Below are 27,915 nucleotides of genomic sequence, written 5' to 3'. Positions count from 1 at the left end.
AAAATAAACTATCTTCTTAAAATTAAAATGAAAGAAAAAAACAGGAAAGATGCTCGTGAGATGGTTCCTTATCTCTTTAGCTCTCCAAATAATTATAGGCCCCAACCATGGACACATCTCCAAATGTGACTGGGCTCCACACTTTTGTGCTTTTTGGGCTTAGTTTCCTTGCAGATCTCTAAGTTCAACAAGGAGCCTGGTTATGTCAGTGGCCAAGGAAGTGAAACCTTGTCGATTCAAGGAGTGAGACTTGTAACAGGAGATCTCCAGAAATGAAAACAGAAAGGTTGGCTATGCATCTGTGCACCCTGTTTGTCAATAGTCTGTCTTGTCTTACTGTGTTCCTGAGCTGAACAGAAACTGAGCATGTGTATTCCATTCTTTGACAGAAAGACTACAGGATTCATAAATACAATTAAAATTGTATTACTGTTTACTCATGGATTATTCTAAAAACTGTGCTGGTTTGTGCTCCAGAGGGAAAGAGAGGGGGAGATGGCACTGTTCTTGAGTGTTACCAAGCCACTGTTCCTTCTGCTCTCAGATCCAGAAAAATGATAAATTCTTTGGTATCCTTTTGGAATCTGATTGTGGAACCTATTCCATGATGCACCATATTAGCAGGTTGTTTTTTATGTAAAACAAGCAAAAACAGCCTCTTACCCTTTCAAATAGTTCCATGCACTTTCATTATGTGGCACCACTTTGATCATTTCCAGAGTATACCTGTAAGAAAAAGACCACAAATAAATATGTGTATAATTTTAAAAGAGCAATGCAATAACTAGAAAAGTTTTAACAAGATCATGGCACAGCTTGGGTATAAGCTTTCACTTATCTTACTGGATTTTGGTACCTCTCTAGGTCATATCTAAATTAGAGAATCCCTCGAGTCTGCAGCTGTCAATTACATAGTTCCTCCCTCCTGTATATTTGTATCCAATTCTGGAGAAGGACACTTAACTAATGCGAAAGCTCAACTCACAATAGGAGAAGAAACTAATGTGGGAGATTTTCTTTAATTTAGGCTTTCCCTCTGAAGGAAATGTTGTAAGTGAGCGTAAGTGAGGCCATCTTGTTACACTAAATGGCCGCAGCCCCTCCTCCGCGTGACTACTCGCTGTGCAGCACGTACTCTGAAAACTTCACATGCTCTCCTGATTTATGGCCTCCGCTTACCTATGTACTCCCCAACAGCTTGATAAATTAAAAACTTTGTTCTATGAGTTTCTCTCCAGGAACAGGCTGACCACAGGTGGGAAACACACCTACAAGGTATCCATCACAGCTGACAGAAGAATGGAACAATGTAACGCCTGCAGCCCGTCATGCCTGGAGACCAACAGCCCTGGACCCCCTCCTTACTGCCCATTTTCCCTATATAACTGCCTCAACATTCTGTAATCTTTGAAGATGGGTTTTTGAGACATTAGTCACCTGTCTTCTGATTTGCCGGCTAATCTAATTAAACTTTTTTTCCTCGATCTCTAACTCTTTGTGATTAATTGGCTCAGATCTTGGCAAGCAGAGTGAGCTCATTGCTCGGTATCAATGTCAGCTAAAACAAGGAGATTTTCCTTTTATTAGTAAAGCAATCTTGGAGAAAAAGTCTAAGATCTACTAATGCCAGACAGATCCTTAGTCATTGAAAAAGACCTACACAGCCTTAGGAGCTAAAATAGAAAATAGCATGGAAATTATATAGGCAAAGAATAAAAGTAAGAAACCAACACAAATGTACATTTCTTAATTCCAAAACAAGATCACTAGTAAACGATGTGATTCCCCGTCAAATAGACACTCCTCACCTTTCTCTTCCTCTTACCCAGATTACTAAATACAATTGAGATCCAATTACAACAGATTCCAAGGCAGTTACAGAACTCTGCTTCACTATACACTTGCTCAAATGAGTAAGTCACTGACTAAAGTTTAGTAATCTTGGTTTTGTCACAGTGCTGTTACCACAGCATTTTTTTCTCAGAGAATAATAATAAACTCATTCGGCATTAGGAAAAGGTTTTTCTAACTACTTTTACATGACCTACGGTTTTCAGTTATTTCTAAAACCATGTCCCTGCAGGTCTTAACTAGTCCTTGCAGAAGATTCTTAATTTCATTTTGGCAATACCTAAAACATTTTATTTACATACATGTGCACTAAAGCATTATCTATTCTAATAATTAAAACATGGACTTTGAGATCAGGCTTCAAATTCCACCCTATCAGTTATTATCTATGTGCTCTTAGGCACATTACAGAACTACTCTGAACCTCAAGTTCTTCATCAGGTATCTCACAGTTGTGTTACAAGAATTAAATAAGAATTCTCGGGAGCCAGCCCTGATTGTCTAGTGGTTCAAGTTCCCTGCTCTCCACCTCTGTGGCTCGGGTTCATTTCCCAGTCACGGAACCACACCACCCGTCTGTCGGCTGCCATGCTGTGGTGGTGGCTCACAGAGAACTAGAAGGACTTACAACTAGGATGTATAACCATGCACTGGGGCTTTGGGGAGAAGAAAAAAAATTCTCAGCATACAGTAAATGCTTGATAAATAGTAACGACTATTGGGGCCGGCTCCGTGGCTTAGCGGTTAAGTGCGTGCGCTCTGATGCTGGCGGCCCGGGTTCGGATCCCGGGAGCGCCCCGAGGCACCACTTCTCCGTCCAACGCGAGGCCGAGTCCCACGTACAGCAACTAGAAGGATGTGAACCTATGACATACAGCTATCTGCTGGGGCTTTGGGGGGAAAAAACTGAATAAATAAAAAAAAAAAAAAAATTAAAAAAATAGTAACGACTATTAATAGTACTAGTAGACTGTGTACTCACCTGGAAATATGGCCATGATACATTAAGTGAAAAAAGCAATGTGTATAATATGATTGCCTAAGTTGCTATGCATAAATGTTTGCAAATATAATTACAGGGCTTGGAAGGATTCACGTTAATTGTAGCTCACTCTAAAGAACGGGATATGGGAAAGAGGGAGAATGAGAGATTTTGATGTTCTACTTTATACAATTTAGTACAATTCCCCCCCACAACTAGACTGCATTACTTTTTATAATAAAAGGAAAAACTACAGAAAATAATCAGCTACATCTATTTATATTCTTAGAATTAAAAAAATTTAATTAAACTAAATAGCATTTTAAATATTTCTTTTACCTATCTTAAGGGTATGATAAATCTTAAGTATGGAAAACTCCTTTGGATTCTTGGCTAATTGTTTCTGTTTCTATTTGGTAATAGAAAGCCAGTGATCTGCCTTTGAAGGCTATGAGAGAAATATGCATTTTCCAAACTCTTCATTCTCAATTTTTAAATATCTTATTTCTCCTAACCTAATGAAGCAGGCTACAGCAAATAAGGAATATGTAATATTTGAAATCCCTAATTATTAATTGGGTTAATTCAAGGTAGAATAACCTGCAGCATTCTACCTTTTTTTTTTTTGTGAGGAAGATCAGCCCTGTGCTAACATCTGCCAATCCTCCTCTTTTTTTTTCCTGAGGAAGACTGGCTCTGAGCTAACATCTGTGCCCATCTTCCTCCACTTTATACGGGATGCCGTCACAGCATGGCTCGACAAGCAGTGCGTTGGTGCGCGCCCAGGATCCATACCGGTGAACCCCGGGCCGCTGCAGTGGAGTGTGCGCACCCAACAGCTTGCGCCATCGGGCCGGCCCCTGAAGCATTCTACCTTTTGGCAAGAAAGCTACTGAACTTTCTAAAAGATACTATGTTTTCCTTCAGAGTACTTTTTTCCTAATCCTCACAACAGAATACCAACTCTAAAAGGAAAAATCACTTAATAAATGCACTGCTGCATGACGAGTCTGAATTTTCTCTACTTAAGCCCCAGTACTTAGGTTTCAGAATAATAAAATTATTTCAAAAAGTCCACTGTTATTCTTTAGATCAAAACTATTCAGTAGAGGGCCGGCCCCGTGGCTTAGCGGTTAAGTGCGCGCGCTCCACTGCTGGCGGCCCGGGTTCGGATCCCGGGCGCACACCGACGCACCACTTCTCCGGCCATGCTGAGGCCGCGTCCCACATACAGCAACTAGAAGGATGTGCAGCTATGACATACAACTATCTACTGGGGCTTTGGGGGAAAATAAATAAATAAATAAAATTAAAAAAAAAAAAACTATTCAGTAGAACTTCCTATGATGATGGAAATATTCTTTATCTGTGCTATCCAATATGGTAGCCACTAGCCACATGTGGGTAATGAACCCCTGAAACGTGACTAGAGCAACTGAGGAATTGAATTAATTTTATGTAATTTTTGTTTGTTTGTGAGGAATACTGGCCCTGAGCTAACATCTGCCAATCCTCTTTTTTTTTTTTTTTTTTTTTTGCTGAGGAAGACTGGCTGTGGGCTAACATCCATGCCCATCTTCCTCCACTTTATATGGGATGCCGCCACAGCATGGCCTGACAAGCGGTGTGTTGGTGCACGCCTGGGATCTGAACCGGCGAACCCTGGGCCGCTGCAGCAGAGCGCATGCACTTAACTACTTGTGCCACCGGGCCGGCTCCATAATTTTATGTAATTTTAATTAATTTTAATTTAAGTAGCTATCTGTGGCCAGTGGCTACAATATTGGACAGCGCAGCTTTGAAGAGTAGAGCAGTAGAAGGAAAGCATAAGGTGTGCTTCAGGGGTATGTTGCTGCTCCAGAAAGAAGGCTGGAGCAGAGAGTTAATGCAGGATACTGGACTACAGACTTTTTTTTTAATTTAAATCACCAGAACCCTATGTAGAACAGATAAAAGAAAAGCTAGCTGCCCTGATCCAAGCAGAAGGGCAAAGGAGATGAGAGGCAGATATGCCATAAAAATTAGCTCTGCCCAGGAGCTGTTAAAACAACTTTTTTAACTAAAATTATGACTCTGGTCTCATGAGGCTATAAAAACAATAAACATGTTCAAATTTAAAACAGACACTGAGATAAAATAGACAAAGTCAAAAAAGAGGTGGCTATTAATGTTGATCGATATAATACAGACATTCATGCCAATTCAGAAATTTCTAGTTTTGTTTTTTTTTTTTCCTGAGGAAGATTCATCCTGAGCTAACATCTGCTGCCAGTCTTCCTCTTTTTGTATGTGAGCCACCGCCAGAGCATGGCCACTGACAGATGAGTGGTGTAGGTCTGTGCCTGGGGAACCAAACCCAGGCTGCTGGGTGGAAGTGGCACACGCTGAACTTAACCACTAGGCCACCAGAGCTGGCCTGAGAAACTTCTAGCTCTTATAACAACTGTTTGTATGCTAGAGCAGCAGTTTTCAACTGGGGACAATTTTGCCTCCCAGGGGACATTTGGCAATGTCTGGGAACACTGTTGTTTGTCACAACTGGAGAAAGGGACTTACTAATGATATATAGGGCATAAAGGCCAGGAATGCTATCTAAAATGCAATAGAATTTAATGAGATAGTTTTAAACTAAAGCTTCCTAGACACCATGAAATCTGATATCTTCTCAATCTGCAGTAGCAACAATATTTCAAGAAACTTAAGACACTACAAAGTAGAAGTATACTATATTATTCGTAAATTTGTCATCATAGGTTTCATCTAAGTATTCTGTCCTATGAGTTCCATGAGGGTAGGATTGAGGGCAGTCTTGATTTTTGCTGCATCCCCAATCCCTAAGACATGGCAGGCATATGAATATTCTTTTGAGGAACAAACAAGTGAAGGAGATTACTAACTGGACTTCTCTCTCCAATATAGCACGATCATTGTAGCCAGTGGTGTTAGAAATTACGAAGAATCTTTGGTTCCAGACAGAGTTATTTCTCACATCCTCTTTAAGAAGTTGGTCTACATACTGCAGCTCATTATCCCAAAGTTTAAATTCCTAAATGAAAAATAAAATATCCAATTAGAAATGTTCCATTATTTACAAACAATAAAACTAAATAAATTAAACTTCAGCAAAGCTAAGTAGGCACATATTTGGAGGAAAGTGATAGTTCTATGTCAACGAAATGGAGAGGGAAGAAAAGTCATCAAAGACAAGGGAATGGTCATGAGGAAGGAAAAAAATTAGGAAGTGAGAGTCAGCAGCCAAAACGGCCTGTAATTCAGTACCATCTTCTTGAGAACAATTTAGATACCAAGAGATATGTTTATATGATTTGACTAAAGAACTATTCTAAAGCTAAATCAAAAACAAAAAAAAAGTATATCTAACTAAATGCTTATGCATTGTTTATGGTGAAAATTTAGGGAGGGGAAAACTCAGTAAATAAGAGAATGATTAACTAGAGTAAAGTATATTAATTTGATGTGATTTGATATTAATACATAACAGTAAATAAAAGAGAAGAATTCAAAAATGCACATATATGGTAAAATTACATTAAAATACATGTAGTCAGATATAAATGAGTATATTATAAAGGTATTTTAATAAAAAAAATTATGGGGAGAAGAGAAATAAATAAAAGACAATAAAATAAATAAAGAATTTGAAAAAGGAGTAAAATGGTTGAAACTTAGAAATGCTGCAAAATTGGGGACATTAACTATGAAAAAGCTCATGGAGTTATATTTCTTATTTTGTAACAGCAAAAAAGTAAAATTTCATAAAAATAAAAATACTGAATACTTTTAGAAAACATATCCCTTTAACCAAATTTAGAAAAGTCTAAATTTTTAAGTAAAAAAATTTTGGTGAGATGCTCTTGGCATCATGAATAGTGCAGAACGTAGCAATCACCAGAAAAAATTCACGGGAAACAACACTAGAATTGTTTGCTAGAATAAATAAAATGCCCAGAGTGGGAGTTATAAGTATTCTCTTCTATTCAGAATTTAGCATAAAATTTTAAGAAGTGCACAGAAGGGCCGGCCCCACGGCACAGCGGTTAAGCACGCCCGCTCCGCTGCTGGCGGCCCGGGGTTCGGATCCCGGGTGCGCACCGACGCACCACTTGTCAGGCCATGCTGTGGCGGCGTCCCACATAAAGTGGAGGAAGATTGGCACAGAAGTTAGCTCAGGGCCGGTCTTCCTCAGCAAAAAGAGGAGGATTGGCATGGATGTTAGCCCAGGGCTGATCTTCCTCACCAAAAAAAAAAAAAAAAAAAAAGAAGTGGATAGAAATAAAATACATAACAGTTACTATAAAATCATATTCCAAAGTTTATGTATGCAAAAACCTTAGTATACACTATGCGCTTGTTAATAAAAATAACACAGCTGTATTAAAAAATTACAACTACGGGGCTGGCCCAGCGGCCAAGTGGTTAAGTTCACGTGCTCCGCTTCGGTGGCCTGGGGTTCACAGGTTCAGATCCCAGGTGTGGACCTACATACCACTCTTCAAGCCATGCTATGGCAGCATCTCACATACAAAATAGAGGAAGACTGGCACAGATGCTAGCTCAACGACAATCTTCCTCAAGCAGAAAGGGAAGATTGGCAACAGATGTTAGCTCAGGGTCAATGTTCCTCATCAAAAAATATATACATATATAACTACTTTTTCTATTCAATTTGCTAGCAAATATGTGATGCAAATTCAATCTAAAAAAATATTAAAAAGTTACTATTATTCTTCTTTAACATGAAGCTACTCACCAACATATCCCAAGAGATTATAAAGGTTAACCAACATGGAAGATGTCAAGTTTTAATTAAGTATCTTAACAATACTTAATCATTATATATTTTGTAGGTAATGATCTATATGTGTGTTTTGGTTCAGAAGTATATTTACAATTTAATAGTAATTTTAATTTAATTCAGTTAAGAAGTAAACATCTGAAAAATATCGTAATAAGAAAAGCAATACCTGAATAACCCATTGTCGATGTTGCCAGGCATGATAATTCTTTGCATCCTGATTAAGAATATCAGCAATAAACTCAAGCTCCTGAGATGGGTCTTTTAGCCATTCCACTAATACTCGCCTGTGATGCCTAACGCCGGGAGAAGAGGGGAGACAAGTCTGCGTTAATTGACCCAAAAGCTAAAGCACCAGCTGCATGTGCTACACTAGGAAAGTCATCGCTAATTCTCAGGACTCCACTGGAGGGAAAGGTAACACAAACGAAACACTAAGAGAAAATTTCACAACACTAAGAGCTGAGAAAATAAAACAGCAATTTGTGTGTAAAACGAAATCAGATACTTGGGGCTTATACAAGGGTTATCTCAAGCTAAATAAGGAAGTACAGTAATCTTTTGACAACCACAGAATCTTGTCAAAGAATTGTGAAACATTCCCAGAGGGCATAATGAGACTACAGGAAATGTGATACTATTTTATCAAATATAGAAGCTCCTCCGGTTCAAAATAGGCTGTAGTCTTCCCTAGGTCCAAAGAGTCTCCATACAAGCCACTGCTCATTCCACCAGTTCGTGAAATTCACTTCTACTGCGGCAAGTAGCTATGTCGAGTTGCAGGTTTGTCAAAAGAGGAGTTTCTGTAGTAGGAAAATACTTCTAAGAGTTTTCTATTGGGTTCTATGTTTATAATTTTTTAACCTAAAATATTTATAAAAATCTATTAGTGAAAATGTTCTAAAATCTACTATGGTGATTTCACATATCTGCAAATATACTAAAGCCACTGAATTGTACACTTTAAATGGGTAAATAGTACGGTATGTGAATTATATCTCAATAAAGCAGTTTTTTAAAAAATCCATGAGTATTCATTATACTAAAAGTGAGCAGAGGTGACGGGAAAAAGGGATTTAATGCTTAATGAATTATCTATTCTACATGTATGGAAAACCAAAAAATTGATCTTATGGAATACTAAGAAGGCAAGATACTACACCAAGAGAAAGATTCTAGAGGGAAAGGTTTCTAAATAATTCATTTCAGAAATCTTCCAAGTTAGTGAACACTAGTAATAATCTATTTTTCCAAGTTCCTGGTAAATTCCATAATTTAGGAAAAACTTAATTAGGTCTTTGTCAAGTTGTCTTCTCAGAACAAAATACTAAGAAGTTCTCTCTGATGTTCTATAATTTAAAGAGTATTAATTAAATACTAGGGTTTAATCTTACAGCAGAAGTTTTCATAGTGAGAATTTAATAAAAAGTCATCAATTAATTAGGCTACAGGACTTGCATTACTTGTACTATAGCGGTTATAACAGCAACCAGAAGAGTGGGCAATTGAAAATGTACCGCAATTACAAAACTGCTGGGTTTCAACAGCAGCTGCTCTGGGTGGCTCTTTATTTTGTTCTTCATAACAACAGGTGATAAGGTGTTAAGACAGGGTCTGCAGTATCCAGACAAGAAAGCTATTTCTATTCTCTCTTCAAAAACTAGATATCATCAAATATTGAGAACACTTGTGATGCCCGGATTTTAGAGCTACAGACTTTTATATAAAAGCACCTTAATTCGCAGGGCAAATAACTGTTTAGTGAGGGTCCAAACTCTCTAGCTAATCGCCTTTCTCACTAGAACAACTATTTTATGATGCAGTTTCTCAGGAATGCAACAATCCAGTTACAAACAAAGAGGCTACAGTGGAGAGGTTGTTTAACCAAAATCCCACAAATGGAAATCTGCAACAGCTCCCACTCCATGCTTTGCCAAATAATGTTCAGTTACTTACTGCTAGGGCTATTATGTTTGAATTCTTTGAAAATTAAATACCTCCATATGGTTACATACTCCTTAACGATAATATTTCATTATGTAAATTATTATTAGCCAACTGGCCCGACAGCAGTTCATGGTCCACACTTGTCCACATTTGGGACGAAGGTGTGCTCTCTCCTACGGCTAACCTACGCGTTGGCTCCCTTCCCAACTCCAAGCCCTTAATCTATCCCTCCTTTGCTCCAGAATTCTCACCTTCTCTCTTTCTGTTAATACTCTCCCCTCACATGAAGTCTTTACCACCTTGGAAAAACAAAAAGAAAAAACATACCCTGATTGGCTACTTGCCATGTCTTCTTTTCTCAACAGCCAAGCTTCATCTCCCACTTGTGATTCAACCCACTGCTCTGTGGCTTCTTTCCCCTTTCCACCACTTCTCTCCTGCCCACCCGGTCACCCACCCCACTCCCGGTGCCAAGATCACTAACAACCGCCTAATTAACAGATCCACTGGTCATCTTTCAGTCCTTACTTTCCTTGACCTCTCATCAGTAGCTGATATTGTCATTCACTCCTTTCTTCTTAAAATTCTCTCTTCTTTTGGTTCCTGTGACAACACTAACTTTTGTTCCTTCCTCAGTCACCCTGGAACACTTCATCGCCTCTTAAATGATGATGCTCACCTGTGTTCTATCCTCAACCTTCTCCTCGGGCATCGTTATCCACAGCTGTGACTTCAACTCCAGACGAGCATTTTTCAACCACCTAGTAGACAGCTTCACATAGGTTTCCCATAAGCACATCAAGCTCCACTTGTCCAGTACTGAACCCATCCTTCCTTCCCAGAAATGTGCTGCTTTATCTCCCAAATTCCTCAAGTGCTTAGCACTACCATTCACCCAGTGGTCAAGCCAAATATATTCTTTTCTGTCACTCCCCCAATAAATTAAACTTCAAAACCTGTTGCTTCCGTCTCCAAAACCTCTCTCAAATTTCTCTCTCCCATACCGCCCCCAAACTCTCTCCTAACGTACACCACTGCAATGGCCTATGAGGAGTGCAAACCTATGCAAGTCCATCGGCCACCCTGCTCTCGGGGTAAACCTTCTGAGACACAAATCTAATCATGTTACTTCCTTAATTAAAATTCGTCAATAGCTCTCCAGTGCCACTAAGATCAAGTCTACATCTCTTATCAGTGTTCATAAGGTCTTATGATCTTACCCCATGACTCCCCAAATGTACTCTAATCACACAGAATTATATGCAGTTCCCTATGCATCACGCTTTCTTTCATGCCTCTCCTCAGATATTTTCTTTGCCTTAGAGGTCTTTCCTCTCAGAAATCATCCTTAAATCTCAGGCATAAAGATAAGGTGGTATATGCGTCAGACATTTATTGGAAAAAGTAAAATGGCGGTAACTCCTGCAATACGAGCAGGCAGAGTGGCACAGAAAGAAGAGACAGCTCTTGATGGTACACCATGCTGCCCCTTCCAATTCACCACCTTCACTACCACCATCCCCTGCACCAACCACTTCTTCCTCCACCACCACAGTAACAGTAGCCACAGTAGCTTCCATTCATGGAGTGTTTACTATACGTCAGATACTGCTCAAACTCTTTACGATTTCTTTCCTATTTGTTCTCTGTCCTCCTGCTCCATAACTTCTCTCTTTGTTCCCCATTGTGTTCTGCTCCCCCCACCCATAATCCCCATACTCTTGTCTATGCTAACTTAGGGGCTTAATTTCTAGAACAAATATACTTTGTGAATTATGCTTTTCACACTGTACTGTAAAATACCTGGTTTTATTATTTGCTTTCCCTTTAGACTGTATCTAGTCATCTTTGTATCCCCAGCATCAACAAAAACACTGTTCAATAAACAAATGAATAAAAGATCAAACACCAGAAATTATTTTATAACACAGTGAACAGAACACATTTTTTCTGGGCTGGCCCCGTGGCTTAGCGGTTAAGTGCGCGTGCTCCGTTGCTGCTGGCCCGAGTTCGGATCCCGGCACGCACCAACGCACCACTTCTCCGGCCATGCTGAGGCCGTGTCCCACATACAGCAACCAACTAGAAGGATGTGCAACTATGACATACAACTATCTACTGGGGTTTGGGGGGGGGGGGGAAGGAGGAGGATTGGCAATACATGTTAGCTCAGAGCCGGTCTTCCTCAGCAAAAACAGAGGAGGATTAGCATGGAGGTTAGCTCAGGGCTGATCTTCCTCACAGAAAAAAAAAAGAAAGAAAACACTTTTTCTCTTAATTTTTTTCTGACTCTAGTAGTATTACATACTCATGTTGAAATTTTAAATAATCATAGCAGCAACCATTTGAGTGTTAACTATGGGTCAGGTAACACTTTAAGCACTAAACATGAAATTTATCTCATTTAATCCTCCTAACAACCCTGAGAGAGGTAACATTAGCTCCAACACAAAGTACTAAAATCATAAAGAAACAAACACTTCCCGGGGCTGGCCACATGGCGTAGTGGTTAAATTCGGTGCGCTCCACTTCGGCGGCCTGGGTTTGTGGGTTTGGATCCCGGACTTGGACCTACTCCACTCATCAGCCATACTGTGGTGGCAACCCACATATAAAGTGGAGGAAGACTGGCACAGATACTAACTCAGGGCTAATCTTCCTCAAGCCAAAAAAGAGGAAGATTGGTAACAGATGTTAGCTCAGGGCTAATCTTCCTCAGCAAAAGAAAAAAGAAACAAACAATTCCTTATAATCTCATCACCCACTGACAGGTACTATTAGCAGAGTGACATATTTCCTTTCTTCTTTCATCTTACCAAACTTGATAGTTTTTGGGCTGTTCCTCAATTATTGCAGTGATGTAGTTCATTTCCTCATGCAGATCCTTTTGAAGTGACTTTAAGAGAACTCTCCGAAAATGCCTATAGCAAACATCAAGCATTCAAAGTCTCATTACTCCACGTAAACTGCCCAGCCACAGTATCGAATGAAGCTACATGACAACAACAGACATGTTTTGGGGGTATTCTATATAACCAATAATTTAGCAATTGAACTGCTTGTGGTTGTCCAAATGCATACAACTATCTAGTAATTAGAAGAATCAAGCATTTTGAAGTAAAAATAGTGAAAAGTAACAAGAGTGAAATAGAAGAAAAAATAACTAACGATTATTTTCAGCTAATACTCTGGTTACCAGTGTTCTATTACATGAGAATCAAAGACATCTCTTTCCCTGTATGTACAGCTTGTTCGTTTAGATACATTATTCATATAATAAATTCCATTACAAACATTATCAAATATTTTACTTTTAGAACCACCACAAAAATGCTACTTAAAAATGAAACAAGTTTCTCTTTATTTCTTCATAGGTGGAGTCAAGTCATTAAAAAAAACTTTTCCCTAAAGACACGATTAGTTCTAATCTATTTTTACTTCAAAATTTCAAAAATTTCCAACTCAACATATAAGAAACAAACAGCTACTTTAAAAGTTATATTTAAAATGAAATGCTAGGCCGGCCCCGGGGCTTAGCGGTTAAGTGTGCGCGCTCCACTACTGGTGGCCCGGGTTTGGATCCCAGGCGCGCACGGACGCACTGCTTCTCCGGCCATGCTGAGGCCACGTCCCACATACAGCAACTAGAAGGATGTGCAACTATGACACACAACTATCTACTGGGGCTTTGGGGGGAAAAAATAAATAAATAAAATAAAATGAAATGAAATGCTAAATAAGAAAAATAACAGTATTTCTCTTATTATTCCTTAAAGAAAATGAGACTGAGTGCAGGTACATAAACAAGCAGCTTGATTTACGTGGGTAATGGTTTCAGGTGTACCGCTTTTAAAAAAACAGCAAACAAACTTAGGAAATTTTAAAATACATTCTAAGTTGCTTTGTGCTATGTACAGTCAGAAATTTCTTAAAAGTTAAGAAAGTGCATAAAATGATGGAATATCATACTAAGAAATTCAGTTAAATATGGTAGATTAAATAAATAAGTTTATCCTCACTCTCTAATCAAACCCCACTAAAGTGATAGTAAAGGGAAAAAAATGGTATAAATTTACAAGGACAAAGAGAATTGGGGACGACGGGATACCACAACAATTGGAAGAGGTCAATAAAATTAAGGAAAATGGTAAGCTGATAAAGTTTTAACTGACTTAGAAAAACACAAAGTACTAAAAACCTGTCAACAAAGGAAGAAAGGTTCAGAAATCAGATGTAATCAGGTATTTCCAAAATTAGGAGTCAAGGCTAGGGCTAAAAACAGTGTAACGTCTAGAAAGAGTCCTTAGCAGCCAAGATCCCTCCCCTCCACCCTGAGCAGAGAAGTGACAACATAACCTGACCTGGTGTGAGGTAATAGAAAAAATATATATAGGTCTCCGCCCCTGGTTCCTGGCACAGAGCTCCTAAACCCCTGTAAATTTCTAAGTGATGAGAGCACTAGGAGCATCTTTTGTTCTATTGAGGTGACTCTGGGAGGGCTCCTGGATGACTCCTGTCACCAGAAAGACCAAGCCCTGATTAGAAGCTTGGAATTTTCAGCTCCACCTCCCATTCTCCAGAGAATGGGGAAGCACTAAAATGGAGTGAATAAATGATCATGCCTCCATGAGGAAGCCTCCACAAAATCCCAATAGCAGGAGGTTCGGAGAGCTTCCAGGTGGGTGAACACATCCATGTACTGGGAGGGTGACGCACCCCAACTCCATGGGACAGAAGCTCCTGTGCTCAGGACCCTCCCAGACCTCACCCTATGTATCTCTTCATCTGGCTGTTCATCTGTATCCTTTATCATATCCTTTAATAAACTGGCAAATGTAAGCAACTGTTTTCCTGAGTTCTGTGAGCTGGTCTAGCAAATTAATCAAATCTGAGGAGGGAGTCGTGGGAATCTCTGATTTACAGCCAATCATTCAGGTGACAACTTGGACTTGTGATTGGCATCTGAAGTGAAGTGTGGGACTGAGCCCTTCTTTGTGGTATGTGATGCTGTCTCCAGGTAGACAGTGTCAGAATTTAGTTAAATTAGAGGACACCCAGCTGGTGTTGCAGAGAACTGCTTGGTAGGGGAAAACCCAGACACAGTGGTGACCAGAAGTGTCAGAAGGGTTTCGTGTGAAAGTAAAGGAAACACACAGAAGGAGGACTGGGTTTTTTTCTAAAAGACCTGGGCAAGAGACAAGGGGCTTTAATCTCTGGAAAAATCTGAAGCAGAAAGGCATATCAGACACAGTGGAAGGCAGGGTGAGGTAAAGGACTAGAAACAGGGAAATTTAAAACGCTGATTACTAAACAGGTGAGACCCCCCCCCCCACCATCTTCCCCTGTCTGACCTCCCAGAGCTGTGGCAGTCAAATGTACACTCCTCAGGCAATAATCAGACAACTCGCTGAGAGAAAAGACCTAGAAATACAGGCATGTGAAGATTTCACACAAAATAGCCATATCTCCACTCACTAATTTCACAGTGAAGCCCTCCGGTTGACAAGTCCCACAACACAGAGAGCTTCTAATCAGGTTTTTTTCCTTCCTCCATTACAGTATGAAAGGAGAGCCAAGGATTATCAACCACCTGAAAAAAATATTTACACAAAAGAAGCAGACCAAACAAATAAACACAAAAGTGGAAATATATCCCATCCATGAAACAAAATATGCTATTAAAAAAGAATATCCAGGGCCGGCCCTGTGGCTTGGTGGTTAAGTGCGCGCGCTGCAATGCTGGTGACCCGGGTTCGGATCCCGGGTGCGCATCGAGGCACCACTTCTCCGTCCATCCTGAGGCCGAGTCCCACATACAGCAACTAGAAGGATGTGCAGCTATGACATACAACTATCTACTGGGGCTTTGGGGGGAAAAAATTAAATAAATAAAATCTTTAAAAAAAATAAATAAATAAATAAAAAAATAAAAAAGAATATCCAGAGAACAAAAAAGAGCTCTCGGAAACTACAAATGAGTGCAGACAGAAGAGTTAGAAGATAAAGTTGAGGAAATATCTCAAAAGTAAATAAAAAGAGGGGCCAGCCCTGTGGCCTACTGGTTAAGTTAGGCACGCTCCGCTTCAGTGGCCCAGATTCAGTTCCTGGGCATGGATCTACACCACTTGTGGGCGGCCATGCTGTGGCGGCGGCCCACATACAAAATAGAGGAAGACTGGCACAGGTGTTAGCTCAGGGCGAATCTTCCTTAAGCAAAAAGAGGAAGACTGGCAACAGATGTTAGCTCAGGGCCAATCTTCCTCAGCAAAAAAAAGGTAAATAAAAAGACAAAGAAATGAAAATAAGAAAAGACATTCCAAGAGGTACAACAGGCAACAAAAAGGCATTCCAGAAAAAGAAAACAGAAAAGAGAGAAGAAATTTGATTATCAAATATAGAACATAAAAATATTCCACAAACCTAAAGAAAAGGTTTAATTGAAAGAATGGGAATCTTCTCAATAGAAGCTAAAAGAACTAGTTTTAAAATTCTGAAGGAAAATAATTGCCAATAATTTCCAGAGTTGTATTAATAAATTAATAAAGTTGAGAAGAGACTAAACGTACTTTTAAATGTATAAAATCTCAAAAACTACTTCTCCTCAAGGATGTGGTCTATAAAACGAGAAAATAAGTCAAGAAAGAGAAAGATGTGGGATCTAGGGAACAGAGGATCTAACACGTGAAAGAGGTGGAGACCAGATGTGCAGCACCCAAACTGGTGGGGAAGAAAAAAACTGAAGGATTACCTGTTGTGTTCAACACTAATGAGACATTTTACATATAGCAAAGAGTCTGGGAGACAATAGGGAATAGGTAATTAGTACAAAGAAAACTAAACAAAAAAGGCAATCTGTTAAAGGGGATATAATTATACTATAAAAGATGGGTCAACATGAACCATAAACTGATTACTGATGTAACTAAAAACCGTGATGGGGCTAGTGCAGAGTAGAGTGAACTCTGTATCTTCCACAGAAGGAACAGATAATGTCCAAGACAAAAAAAAAATAAAAAATAACAATTATGCATATTATTTAGAATACACAGGTTAATTCAAGAAAACACAGCTAAGTTATCACCTGTGGGGAGTGGGACTCTGGTAGTGAGAAGGAATGGGGCAGAGACTGCTATTTTTCATTCAGTCTCTGACTTTCAAGTTAAAAGATAAAAATTCAAGTTCAGAGAAGAAAAAGAAAAGCCATCCAAACTAAAACATGAGACATTTAAATAGGGAATATCAGTGATATACGTTACTTACCACACCGTATAATTGGCCGCATTTAACTCAATAGCATCTCTGGTTAGTTTGAAAGCTCGTTCACTTCTTTCATCACGCTGCAGAACAGCCCGGAAATAATCATAAACATCTCTAACTGGAGAGAGAGCACACAACTGCATTAGGACTATCTTGTTTAAAACTAGCACTGTAGGAGAAAATGTTGTTATACCCTATGAGGAAAGATACCTGATTGCAGGCACATAATTTAGAACAATAAGCAAAAGAAAGAAAGTGAAGTGACCGCCACTCTGATGTTTTTAGTGTCACAGCCGCAACATACGTGAACTGTGCTTACTGCTCGTGTCTGTGTAGACTCCACATCTCCCAAAGACCTTACATATTACAGTGAAGAGTGCATACATCCAAATATATTCACTTAGCTGTTTTTCTCACACTTTATTTTGATCGGCTTTTTAACTGAAAAGTAATATACACAATGGTAGAAAACTCAAACAGTACAAAAAGGTTCACACTAAATTTCCGTTCTACTAAACTCCCAGTCCTTCTCCTCAAAAGTGACCAGTATTAACTGATTCTAGTGTATCCTTCCAAATACACTTTATGCATACAAGTATATGTTCTAATTCCATCCTATTTTTTTACACAAATGAGATCACATCAACATTCTATGTTCTGGGACTTGCTTTTTTTACTCATACATTATTTTTTAATTAATTATTTTATTGAGGTAACCGGTTTATAACATTATATAAGTTTCAGGTGTACATCATTATATTTCAGTTTCTAGATCATGTTCACCACCCAAAGTCTAATTGCCACCTGTCACCATACACATATGCCCTTTTACCCCTCATGCCCTCCCCACTTTCCCCCTGGTAACCACCAATCTATTCTCTGTATCTACAAGTTTGTTTATTGTTGTTTTTTTTATCTTCCACATGAGTGAAATCATATGGTTTTTGGCTTTCTCCATCTGACTTATTTCACTTAACATAATGCCCTCGAGGTCTATCCACGTTGTTGCAAACAGCAAGATTTCATCCTTTTTTTATGTGTGTGTGTATATATTATATATATTTATAATATTATATATAACATTATATATTATATATTATATATTTATAATATTATATATCATATACCATATACAGTATATACTATACATATATTATATATTTATATTATATATTATATATATTGTATATACTATACATATGTATAGTATACATATACTATGTATAGTATACTATACATATATTATATATTTATATTATATATATTGTATATACTATACACATGTATACGTATACGTATACATGTGTATAGTATACATATAGTATACATATGTATGTACACATATACTATGTATAGTATACTACACATATATTATGTATAGTATACTACACATATATTATATATATATTATATATAATATTATACATATGTAATATATAATATTATAAATATATATAATATATACACACACACACCACATCTTCATTATCCACTCATTCATTGATGGGCACTTAGGTTGTTTCCAAGTCTTGGCTATGTGAGTAATGCTGCAATGAACATAGCAGTGCATATATCTTTTCAAATTAGTGTTTTCTTTGAATAAACACCCAGAAGTGGAATAGCTAGATCATATGGTAGTTATATTTTTAATTTTTTCAGGAATCTCCACAGTTTTCCACAGTGGCTGCTCCACTTTACACTCCTACCAACTGTGCACAAGGATTCCCTTTTCTCCACATCCTCTCCAACACTTGTTATTTCTTGTCTTTTTAGTAACAGCCATTCTGACGGGCGTGAGGTGGTATTGCATTGTAGTTTTGATTTGCATTTCGCTAATAATTAGTGATGTTGAACATCTTTTCATGTGCCTGTTGGCCATCTGTATATCTTCTTTGGAAATATGTCTGTTCAGATCCCCTCCCCATTTTTTAATTGGGTTGTTTGTTTTTTTGTTGTTGAGTTGTATGAGTCCTTTACATACTTTGGATATTGACCCCTTATCAGATATAAGATTTGCAAATATCTTCTCCCAATTGTTAAGTTGTCTTTTCATTTTGCTGATGGTTTCCTTTACTGTGCAGAAGCTTTTTAACCTGATATAGTAACATTTGTGTATGTAAAGGTAGTGTAAACTAGTACAAATCTCTATGGAAAACCATATGGTAACATCCATTGAAAACTAAAATTTACATACTCAATGACCCAACAATTTCAGTTTCAGAAAGTTTTCTTACAAATATACTCCCATATGTGCCCAAAGCATGCAAGGAAATTTACTGCAGTATTTGGTTACATAAGAAATAAAAAAGAAAAGAAATAAAAATTAGACACAACTGAAATTTCCACTAGTAAAGAATGGGTTAAGTCCATTATAGTACACCTGTACAATGAAATACTAGGCAATTATTAGCAATGAGGCTGCTCTGTTAATGTACTGACATGGAACAATTACTAAGATACGTTGTTAAGTGAAAAAAGTAAGGTGCAGACCAGCAGGATACTTGTTTAGTTAAAAATATATGCTGACTTATGAATATACTAGTCTGAGGAACAGGGATGGGAAGAAGACATAATTTTCAACCACATTCCCTGTTACAAAGTTTACCACATTTTTCAAATAGCTGCATAGCACTTCACTGTACAGATACTCTAATTTTATCTAACTTGTCCCCTAGAAATGAATGTTTATATTGCTTTCATTCTTTTGCTGTCCCGAATATCAGTGTATGCTTTTGTGCACACGTGTAAACTCAGTTCAGGCATTTGCTCAGAGATAGCGTGGGTTCGGTTCCAGACCACCACAATAAAGTGAATATCACAAAGTGAGTCACAAGAATTTTTTGGTTTCCCAGAGCATATAAAAGTTACGTTTACACTATACTGTAGGCTAGTTAAGTATGCAATAGCATTATGTCTAAAACAACGTACATACCTTAATAATAAAAAAAATGCTAACCATCATCTGAGCCTTCAGTGACCTGTAATCTTTTTGCTGGTGGAGGATCTTGCCTCGATGTTGATGGCTGCTGACTGATCAGGGTGGTGGCTGCTGAAGGCAGGGGGGGCCCTGGCAATTTCTTAAAATGAGACAACAATGAGGTTTGCCTCATCGACTGACTCTTCCTTTCACGAATGATTTCTCTGTAGCATGGGATGCTGTCTGGTAGCGTTTTACTGACAGAACTTCTTTCAAAACTGGAGTCAGTCTTCTCAAACCCTGCCACTGCTTTATCCACTAAGGTTATGTCATATTCTAAATCCTTTGTTGTCATTTCAACAGTCTTCACAGCAGCTTCACCAGGAGTAGCTTCCATCTCAAGAAACCACTTTCTTTGCTGAAACCACTTCCTTTGCTCATCCATAAGAAGCAATTCCTCATCTGTTAAAGATTCATCATGAGATTGCAGCAGTTCAGTCACATCTTCAGGCTCCACGTCTAATTCTAGTTCTCTCGCTGTCTCCACCACATCTGCAGTTACTCCCTCCACTGAAGTCCTGAACCCCTCAAAGTCATCCATGAGGGCTGGAATCAACTTCTTCCAAACTCCTATTAATGTCGATATTTTGACCTCTTCCCATGAAGTAAGAATGTTCTTAACAGCATCTAGTATGGAGAATCCTTTCCAGAAGGTTTTTGATTTACTATGCCCAGATCCATCGGAGGAATCACTATCTATGGCAGCTACAGCCTTGCAAAATGTATTTCTTAAATAATAAGACTTGAAAGTCAAAATGACTCCTGAATCCACAGGCTGCAGAATAGGTGTCGTGTTAGCAGGCATGAAAACAACATTAATCTCACTGTATATCTCCATCAGAGCTCTTAGGTGACCAGGTGCATGGTCAGTGAGCAGTAATATTTTGAAAGGAATCTTTTTTTCTGAGCAGGTCTCAACAGTGGGCTTAAAATATTCAGTAAACCATGTTATAAACAGATGTGCTGTCCCCCTGGCTTTGTTATTCCATTTGCAGAGCACAGGCAGAGTAGATTTAGCATAATTTTAAGGACCCTAGGATCTTCAGAATGGTAAATGAGCACTGGCTTCAACTTAAAGTCACCAACTGCGTTAGCCCCTACGAGAGAGTCAGCCTGTCCTTTGAAGCCAGACATTGACTTCTCTCTAGCTACGAAAGTCCTAGATGGCATCTTCTTCCAATAGAAACATTGAAAATTTGTTGTTCAGCGTAGCCACTTTCATTAACTATCTTAGCTAGATCTTCTGGATACATCAGCGTCCACATTTTTAAGCTTCCAATGACTTTGCATTAAAAATTATAAGTATAATACATACATATATATCTATGTGTGTGCATGCAAGCAGACCCAGGTATGTACATAGTTTCCTTAGACTACAACCCCAAAAGTGAAATTATCATATGGAACATGAACAATTATAGTTCTTTACAAATTCTGAGACATATAAAGGTCACCTACTTCTAAACACTATCTTTAAAAAGCTGAATTTATTTCATACCAGAGTAAAATTTATAGACAACATAAATGTCCAATAACTATGGAATATTATGCAGTCATTAAGAACCAAGCTCCTAAATAATTTTAAATTTGTAACAAAATGTTTATAACACGTTAACTCTATATATAACGTATATATACACTACTTTATATACACACCTATCTACCTATATAAAACATACACATGTGCACACATAGTATGAAACCAACTCTGTGAAAACATTTGCAGAGGAGTGGAAGACTACACACCAAACATTAACAGTGCTTATTTCTGGATGATGAGACTCTTCCTTTGATTTTAACATCTTCAAATTTTTCTACAATAAGCATGTATTACTTTAAAAAATATTTTTAATTACAAATAACTACATGTTCTACGTAAAGATTACAAACAAAACAAAAGTACACGAAGTTTCCCCATTTAGTGGACATGGCATAATTCACATGTCAATGCTATTTTTTTTTTCGCAGAACAGAATTCTACAAGTGGGAATAGAATACTCAGTCTTAGGGCTATGTATTTCAAATTGACAGGATTGTAAGTGAATGTGAAATTATATAAATAGAATTTTATATTCATTAGATTTTTTCTGTAGTTTTTGATTTTAAAATATTATTTCAATTAGAAATTACAAATTTAATATACTGTCACACTCAAAATTTCTAAAACTTTATGTGCCTTTTTTCTCTCAATGTTGTTTCTGAGATTTGTCCATATTATAACAGATCTAGATCCTCTTATTGGTTGTACAGTATTCAATTGTATGACAATGACATATTTTATTTATCTATTCTCCAAAACATGGATATATAGGTGGTTTTCAATATTCAAAAATGCAATATTCAAAAATGCCAGGAATTATAATAGCTAACACATGTAGTATTTACTATGAGCCAGACACCGTTCTATTATTTTATGTGTATAATTCACTCACTCTATACAATAGTAACTACTATTATCCTCATTTTACATAGGAGGAAACAGAGGTACTGAGAGGTTAAATAACTTGTCCAAGATTACACAGTCAGTAAAATGGTGAAGTTAGATTTGAACCAGGTGGTCTGGCTCTGAAGTCTGTGCCCTTAACCTTCTAGCACGTCTTCTGACGCCACAAGCCAGAGTGAATCCAGAAGGTATCATGAGAAGCAGCACTTCAAGGTTGTAAGATACGAGCATTTTGTCCAGTTGTACTAGATATATCACACTGCTTCCCAAAATGGCTAAACATATGAAAACTACCATCTGAAAGGTATGGATCTCTTCATATGTCTTAACATCTGATATCATAAGACAGTTTTATTTTTGCCATTTAATTCATGAGTGGAAAACAGCATTCCCATTTTGTGTCTCTTTCATTCCTAATAACAGATTTTTTCCCCCTATTTAATGAATGGAATTTTCTCTTCTGTGAACTGCCAGTTCATCCCTTTGCCCATTTTTTAATTAGTTTGTCTGTTTCCTTAACCTTTTGTAGGAATTCCTTATAAAGTTCTATCACTCCTCTGTTTTATATGGTGTATCTTCTTCCATACTGCTGCTTACCTTTTAACCTGCTCATGGTATCTTGTTTTACAAATTTTAAATTCTGATATATTCATCTATCAATTTTTGATCAATAGGTCATAGCTATCTATCTCTTCTTTTGTGGTTTCTAATCACGATACATGTAAGAATTTAAAATACTGATGTTTTTACCCTGCAAAAAAGGTTTTATTAAACTATTTTTAACCCCAAGAGAAATGTATGATTGCATCAGTTTCTCCAATATTTTGTTGTAGGTACTTTATGAATCTGAAAAAGCTGTGGTTTTCATTTCTCTGATCACTAGTGAGGTTAACGTCTCTTCATAGATATTTTTATTTCTTTTAGTTAATTATCTCTTCACATATAATACCTCTCACAGTGTGGAAATTTTGCATTTTTATGCAGTTTTTTCTTCTGATCTCTTCCTTAATTTTGAGTTTTATATCTCGCCTAATAACTCCTTCTTCACCTTTGCTCCTAGTATGTTTAGTTTTGTTTTAGAACTTTAATTCATCTGTAATTTACTTTCATGTAAAATATGAAATAAGGATATAATGTTACTTATATCCAAATGCAAAGTTGACTGTTATAAAACCATTATTTGATTAATCCATCTTTTTCATATAGGTATGAAATGTCCTTTTAATCAAATATTAAGTTCCCATCTATAATGATGATCTATTTTCAGATTCCTTATTAATTTATTTATTTCTGCACCAATTTCACATGTTATTTATTAAGTTTAGTAGTACATTTTCATATTTGATAAGGCAAACCCTCACACCATTATTCTTCCTTTACAAACATTTCTTGGCATTACTTCATAATCAGAAAAAAACAATAAATCCTTTTTGTACAAGAGGAATGATCTTGGATAACAAAGACTTAACTGAAAGAAATATATATATATGTACACACACAGAACTACAAAACTAGCATTCCATTTTATTCATTTACCCTTGCTTAGAAGAACAACTAACAATTGAGATTTGCATGACCTTCAATTTACAAAGCATTTCCACATTCATTGTGAAAGAATGATACTTTGTCAAAGAAAATAATCCACTCATTTTAATATCAGTAAATATTCCAGCTGAGCCTAACACTTCATTTTCAAAATGCTCATGTCTCAGCAACCAAAGTTTATTCTAAATAAAACAGTAACTCATTTATGTTTTATCTTACTTGCACATTAAATAGTAAATGTAACGTCCAATCACACAGTAGCTATCATGTATTATAATGTAACATTCATTACTTAGAATATGTCCATTCTTGGAATAAAATAACACTTTTAATCATGAAAATAAATTACAAAAAAACCAATATATTAGTTTAAGTCATTTAGATCTTTATTAGACAAATATCTGTCATCTATCATCTATCTAGCCACATAGTTGTGAATTTCAACTTTTCTACTAAGTTTGACTTACAGACCTTTTCCTAAATAAAAATAAACTTACATTTTTCACTATAAATGATCTGGACCACTGGATTGGGGCCATCATTCTGCGGCACTGGATCTATATCAGCCCATTCTGCTCTGTCCCTGAAAATATATATATTTTTCAGTGATTATATTCAAACAGGCAAGAAGAAAAAGAAATCTGGTGTTTTAAAAAACGACAACAATTACACTTACATTAATATTAGTAACTTATAAATATCTTAATGTAATCATAGTTGGATTCTTCATGACTGAGTTTTGCTACTTTGCTCTACACAATAAACTTTAAAAGTAAAACGAATAATCTTCCAATTAAAATAAGTTAATAAATCAATAGTTTTCAAATTTAAAGTTTTTATATAAGTGGAAAAACATGTTTTTGCAGCAAGTACACAATAGTTTTAAATTAGAAATCAGGGCCGGCCCCGTGGCTTGGTGGTTAAGTGAGCGTGCTCCACTGCTGGCGACCCGGGTTCGGATCCCGGGCTCGCACCGACGCGCTGCTTCTCCGGCCATGCTGAGGCCGCGTCCCACATACAGCAACTAGAAGGATGTGCAGCTATGACACACAACTATCTACTGGGGCTTTGGGGGGAAAAAATAAATAAATAAATAAATAAAAAAAAAAAAAATTAGAAATCAACCCAATTCATTGGTCTAATAAGACTCTTTGGAGTCAGTTACCATTTTAAAAAATTTGAATTACTATTTACTAGGAACTGACATTTTATTTATTTATTTATTTTGTGAGGAAGACTAGCCCTGAGCTAACATTTGCCAATCCTCCTCTTTTTTGCTGAGGAAGACTGGCCCTGGGCTAACATCTGGGTCCATCTTCCTCTACTTTGTATGGGACGCCTGCCACAGCATGGCTTGATGAGGGGTGCATAAGTCCGAGGCCGGGATCCGAACCAGCGAACCCCAGGCCACTGAAGTGGAGTGCACAAACTTAACCACTATACCACCAGGCTGGCCCCAGGAACTGACATTTTAAAATCAAAGTAAACACTATTAGTTTACTGTATACTGAAAGGTGGTCCAAGTGGTCATCAGAGAGCAGGCTCTGGGCTCCAACAACTGTCTGAGCTGTAATACTGGCTCTACCATTTACTAGCTGTGTGACCTTGAGAAAGTTACTTAACCTCTCTGGGCCTCAGTTTTTTCATTTATAAAATGTAGATGATATTATTACCAACTAAGCTTAGAAGGCTGTTTGGAGGATTAAGTGAGATAACATGTTAAGCACTTAAAATGTGCAAAACAGTAAGCATATAGTATATGGTAAATATATGTATATATGTAATATATATATACACACACCAATATACATATATCAGCATACAGTATATAGTAAATATACTATATAATACAGTCACACAATGCTTAACGACAGGGATACATTCAGAGAAATGCGTTGTTGGTGATTTCGTTGTGTGAACATCATAGAGTGCACTTACACAAACCTAGACGGTACAGCCTACTACACACCTGGGCTCCATGGTACTAATCTTATGGGACCACTGTTGTATACAAAGTCTGTCACTGACTGAAACGTTATGTGGCACGCGACTGTATAATATTACTGTATGCTTAAATATATGTGCTATATGTTATAAATACAGCATATAATAAATGCATATAGTAAGCATCCAGTGAATACTATTTCTCATTATCAGTGCTAAAACAACACTATAGTGGCAGCAATAGGTGCCTACAGACACTTCTGTGTGAACTGCCCAGTGTGACCACATTTGTTTTAACCACCCTTTTACTTATATTCTTTTCCTTTCACCCATTTTTAGTTCTCTATACTGCTCAGCTATTGACAACAAAGATTCTGTGCCATCCAGACAATCCTGAAATTGTGTTCACTGTGTAAGGAGAAATACAGGGGAAACAATTACCTGAGATGTGAGACCTAGAGCCCGGGGAAGCGGCATGAGAAAGGTACAGCTGTCAGTCCAGCACTCGGAAATCAGACACAGCCAAGTGAAGATGAATACCTTACAATTCAGAGGAGCTTTGAGGGTTACCGGGCCACCACAACCAGTTTAAATCAGTACAACACTAACTCCAAATACAAAATCTGGATAGTGCCTACCACTCATTCATAAAACCAAGGCAAATAAGCCATCTAACGGGTTTACCTAGAACTACAGAGAAAAAATAAGACAACAGAAAAAGAGAGACGACTTCTCAATCGTCTCCGCAGGTTCAGCTGGAGGCAGGGAATCAGCATTACTATCAGAAAGCAAAGAACTGATGGGGATGGGACCGGGTGTTGGCCAAGACTGGCAGAAAAGGCAAGAAAGTCACAGCAGTACCCACACCGCCCACACATCACGTGCACTAGGTACGAAGTGATGTACGATGTACAAGGTTTAAGGAACAATCAGCTTCACCCTTACAACCTAACTCGGTGCCTGGCTGATGCTGGGCGCTGAAACGTAGAATGACAATGTCCCAGTCCTCAAAGATCTCATACTAGATCTCCGCGGCAGCAGAGCCAACCATGGGAAGCCCTTACACCTCGTTTTCAAGTGAGCGAATCGGGACCTTATTTAAATCACCAGTTTCTGCCAGGGGGTCAAAGTGCGCCCAGTCAGACCCCTCTCAGGCTGGCGCTGCGGGAGCACGGGAGAGGGCGGGACACCTCGCGCACCCCTGACTCCCGACGCCCGACAGCCCGGCGCCCTGCGGCCTCCCCCGCCTCTCGGCGACCGCCGGGCTCCGGGGCGCAGCACCGAAGGGGAGCCGAGGGCCGCGGGCCGGCCCCCGCCCCGCCGAGCGCGCCCCCGGCCGGCGGGCCAGCCAGGCCGCGCAACTCGGGCCCGGGGCGCCGACCCGGGAGCGCGCCGGTGGAGCGCGCCCTCGGGGCCAGGGCCTCGGACGCGGCGGCACGCTGTGGGCGTTACCTGTACAGGACGTAGGTGGGCGAGTCCAGGCTCAGGAACCCGTCGTCCATGGCGGACGCCACTGCGTCTCCGGCCTGGGCCGCCATCGCATCTTCCTGCTGCTGCTGCTGCTGCTGGGGCGGCGGCGGCGGCGGCGGCTCCGGCTGACCCGGCTCGCCGCCCTGCGCGGCCTCCCCGACACCCTCAGTGGCCGCCATCTCACCTCGGTCCGCAGCGGAGGCCCCGCCCCCGGGCCCGCCCCTCGCTCCCTCCCCCCGCCGGGGCCACTTCCGGTTTTCTCGCGTCCTACCATAGAGGTGCGGGCCAGAGAGCCCCGGGCCGGCGGCCTCGCCCTGGCCGTTCTAGGCAGGCGCTCGGCTACCGGAGCCTACGCCGCTCTCCCTAGGGTTTCCGGGGTTGCCATACGTCATCTCATCGTAGGCCTCTCCGGATGCTTGTGGTTGGTACTTCGGCGCAACCTGGCGGTGTCAGATCTCGTCAGGAGGGGACTTGGCTCTCCCTGCTTTTGGACGGAGTCTTAGAAGTAGTGGATGAGGGCAGCTGGCCGGCAGTTCTGGGCGCACATCTGGAGGGAACTGGCCTCCGGTGCTCCACGTTAACATTTTAAGGGCATTTATGTTCCTTGTACACATTTCTTTTCTTCTGGATGCTAAGAGTTTATACCGCAGAATTTAAGTAATCCAGGGTTTTTGTCTTTTGAA

At 38.9% G+C, this 27,915-nt stretch overlaps 1 protein-coding gene across 1 annotated transcript in view; it reads right to left on the bottom strand.

Annotated features, from left to right (window-relative positions):
• The window catches only part of FNTA (farnesyltransferase, CAAX box, subunit alpha), a 31,348-nt gene extending 3,919 nt beyond the window's left edge, over positions 1-27,429 (bottom strand). The window contains exons 1-7 of the mRNA XM_004441219.3: positions 27,215-27,429; positions 24,316-24,401; positions 16,857-16,971; positions 12,413-12,517; positions 7,819-7,945; positions 5,731-5,879; positions 664-726 (exon numbers count right to left, since the gene is read on the bottom strand). Coding sequence (XP_004441276.1) covers positions 664-726; positions 5,731-5,879; positions 7,819-7,945; positions 12,413-12,517; positions 16,857-16,971; positions 24,316-24,401; positions 27,215-27,411 — 842 coding nt within the window. The 5' untranslated portion in view covers positions 27,412-27,429. The remainder of the gene's footprint in view (positions 1-663; positions 727-5,730; positions 5,880-7,818; positions 7,946-12,412; positions 12,518-16,856; positions 16,972-24,315; positions 24,402-27,214) is intronic.
• Positions 27,430-27,915: the final 486 nt, after the last annotated feature.

This window comes from Ceratotherium simum, chromosome 28, assembly GCF_057802395.1.
Source record: "Ceratotherium simum simum isolate JZ-2026a chromosome 28, ASM5780239v1, whole genome shotgun sequence".
NCBI classification, from domain to species: domain Eukaryota; kingdom Metazoa; phylum Chordata; class Mammalia; order Perissodactyla; family Rhinocerotidae; genus Ceratotherium; species Ceratotherium simum.
The sequence above is the reverse complement of the archived record's forward strand: the minus strand, read 5'-3'. Positions and strand labels throughout refer to the sequence as shown.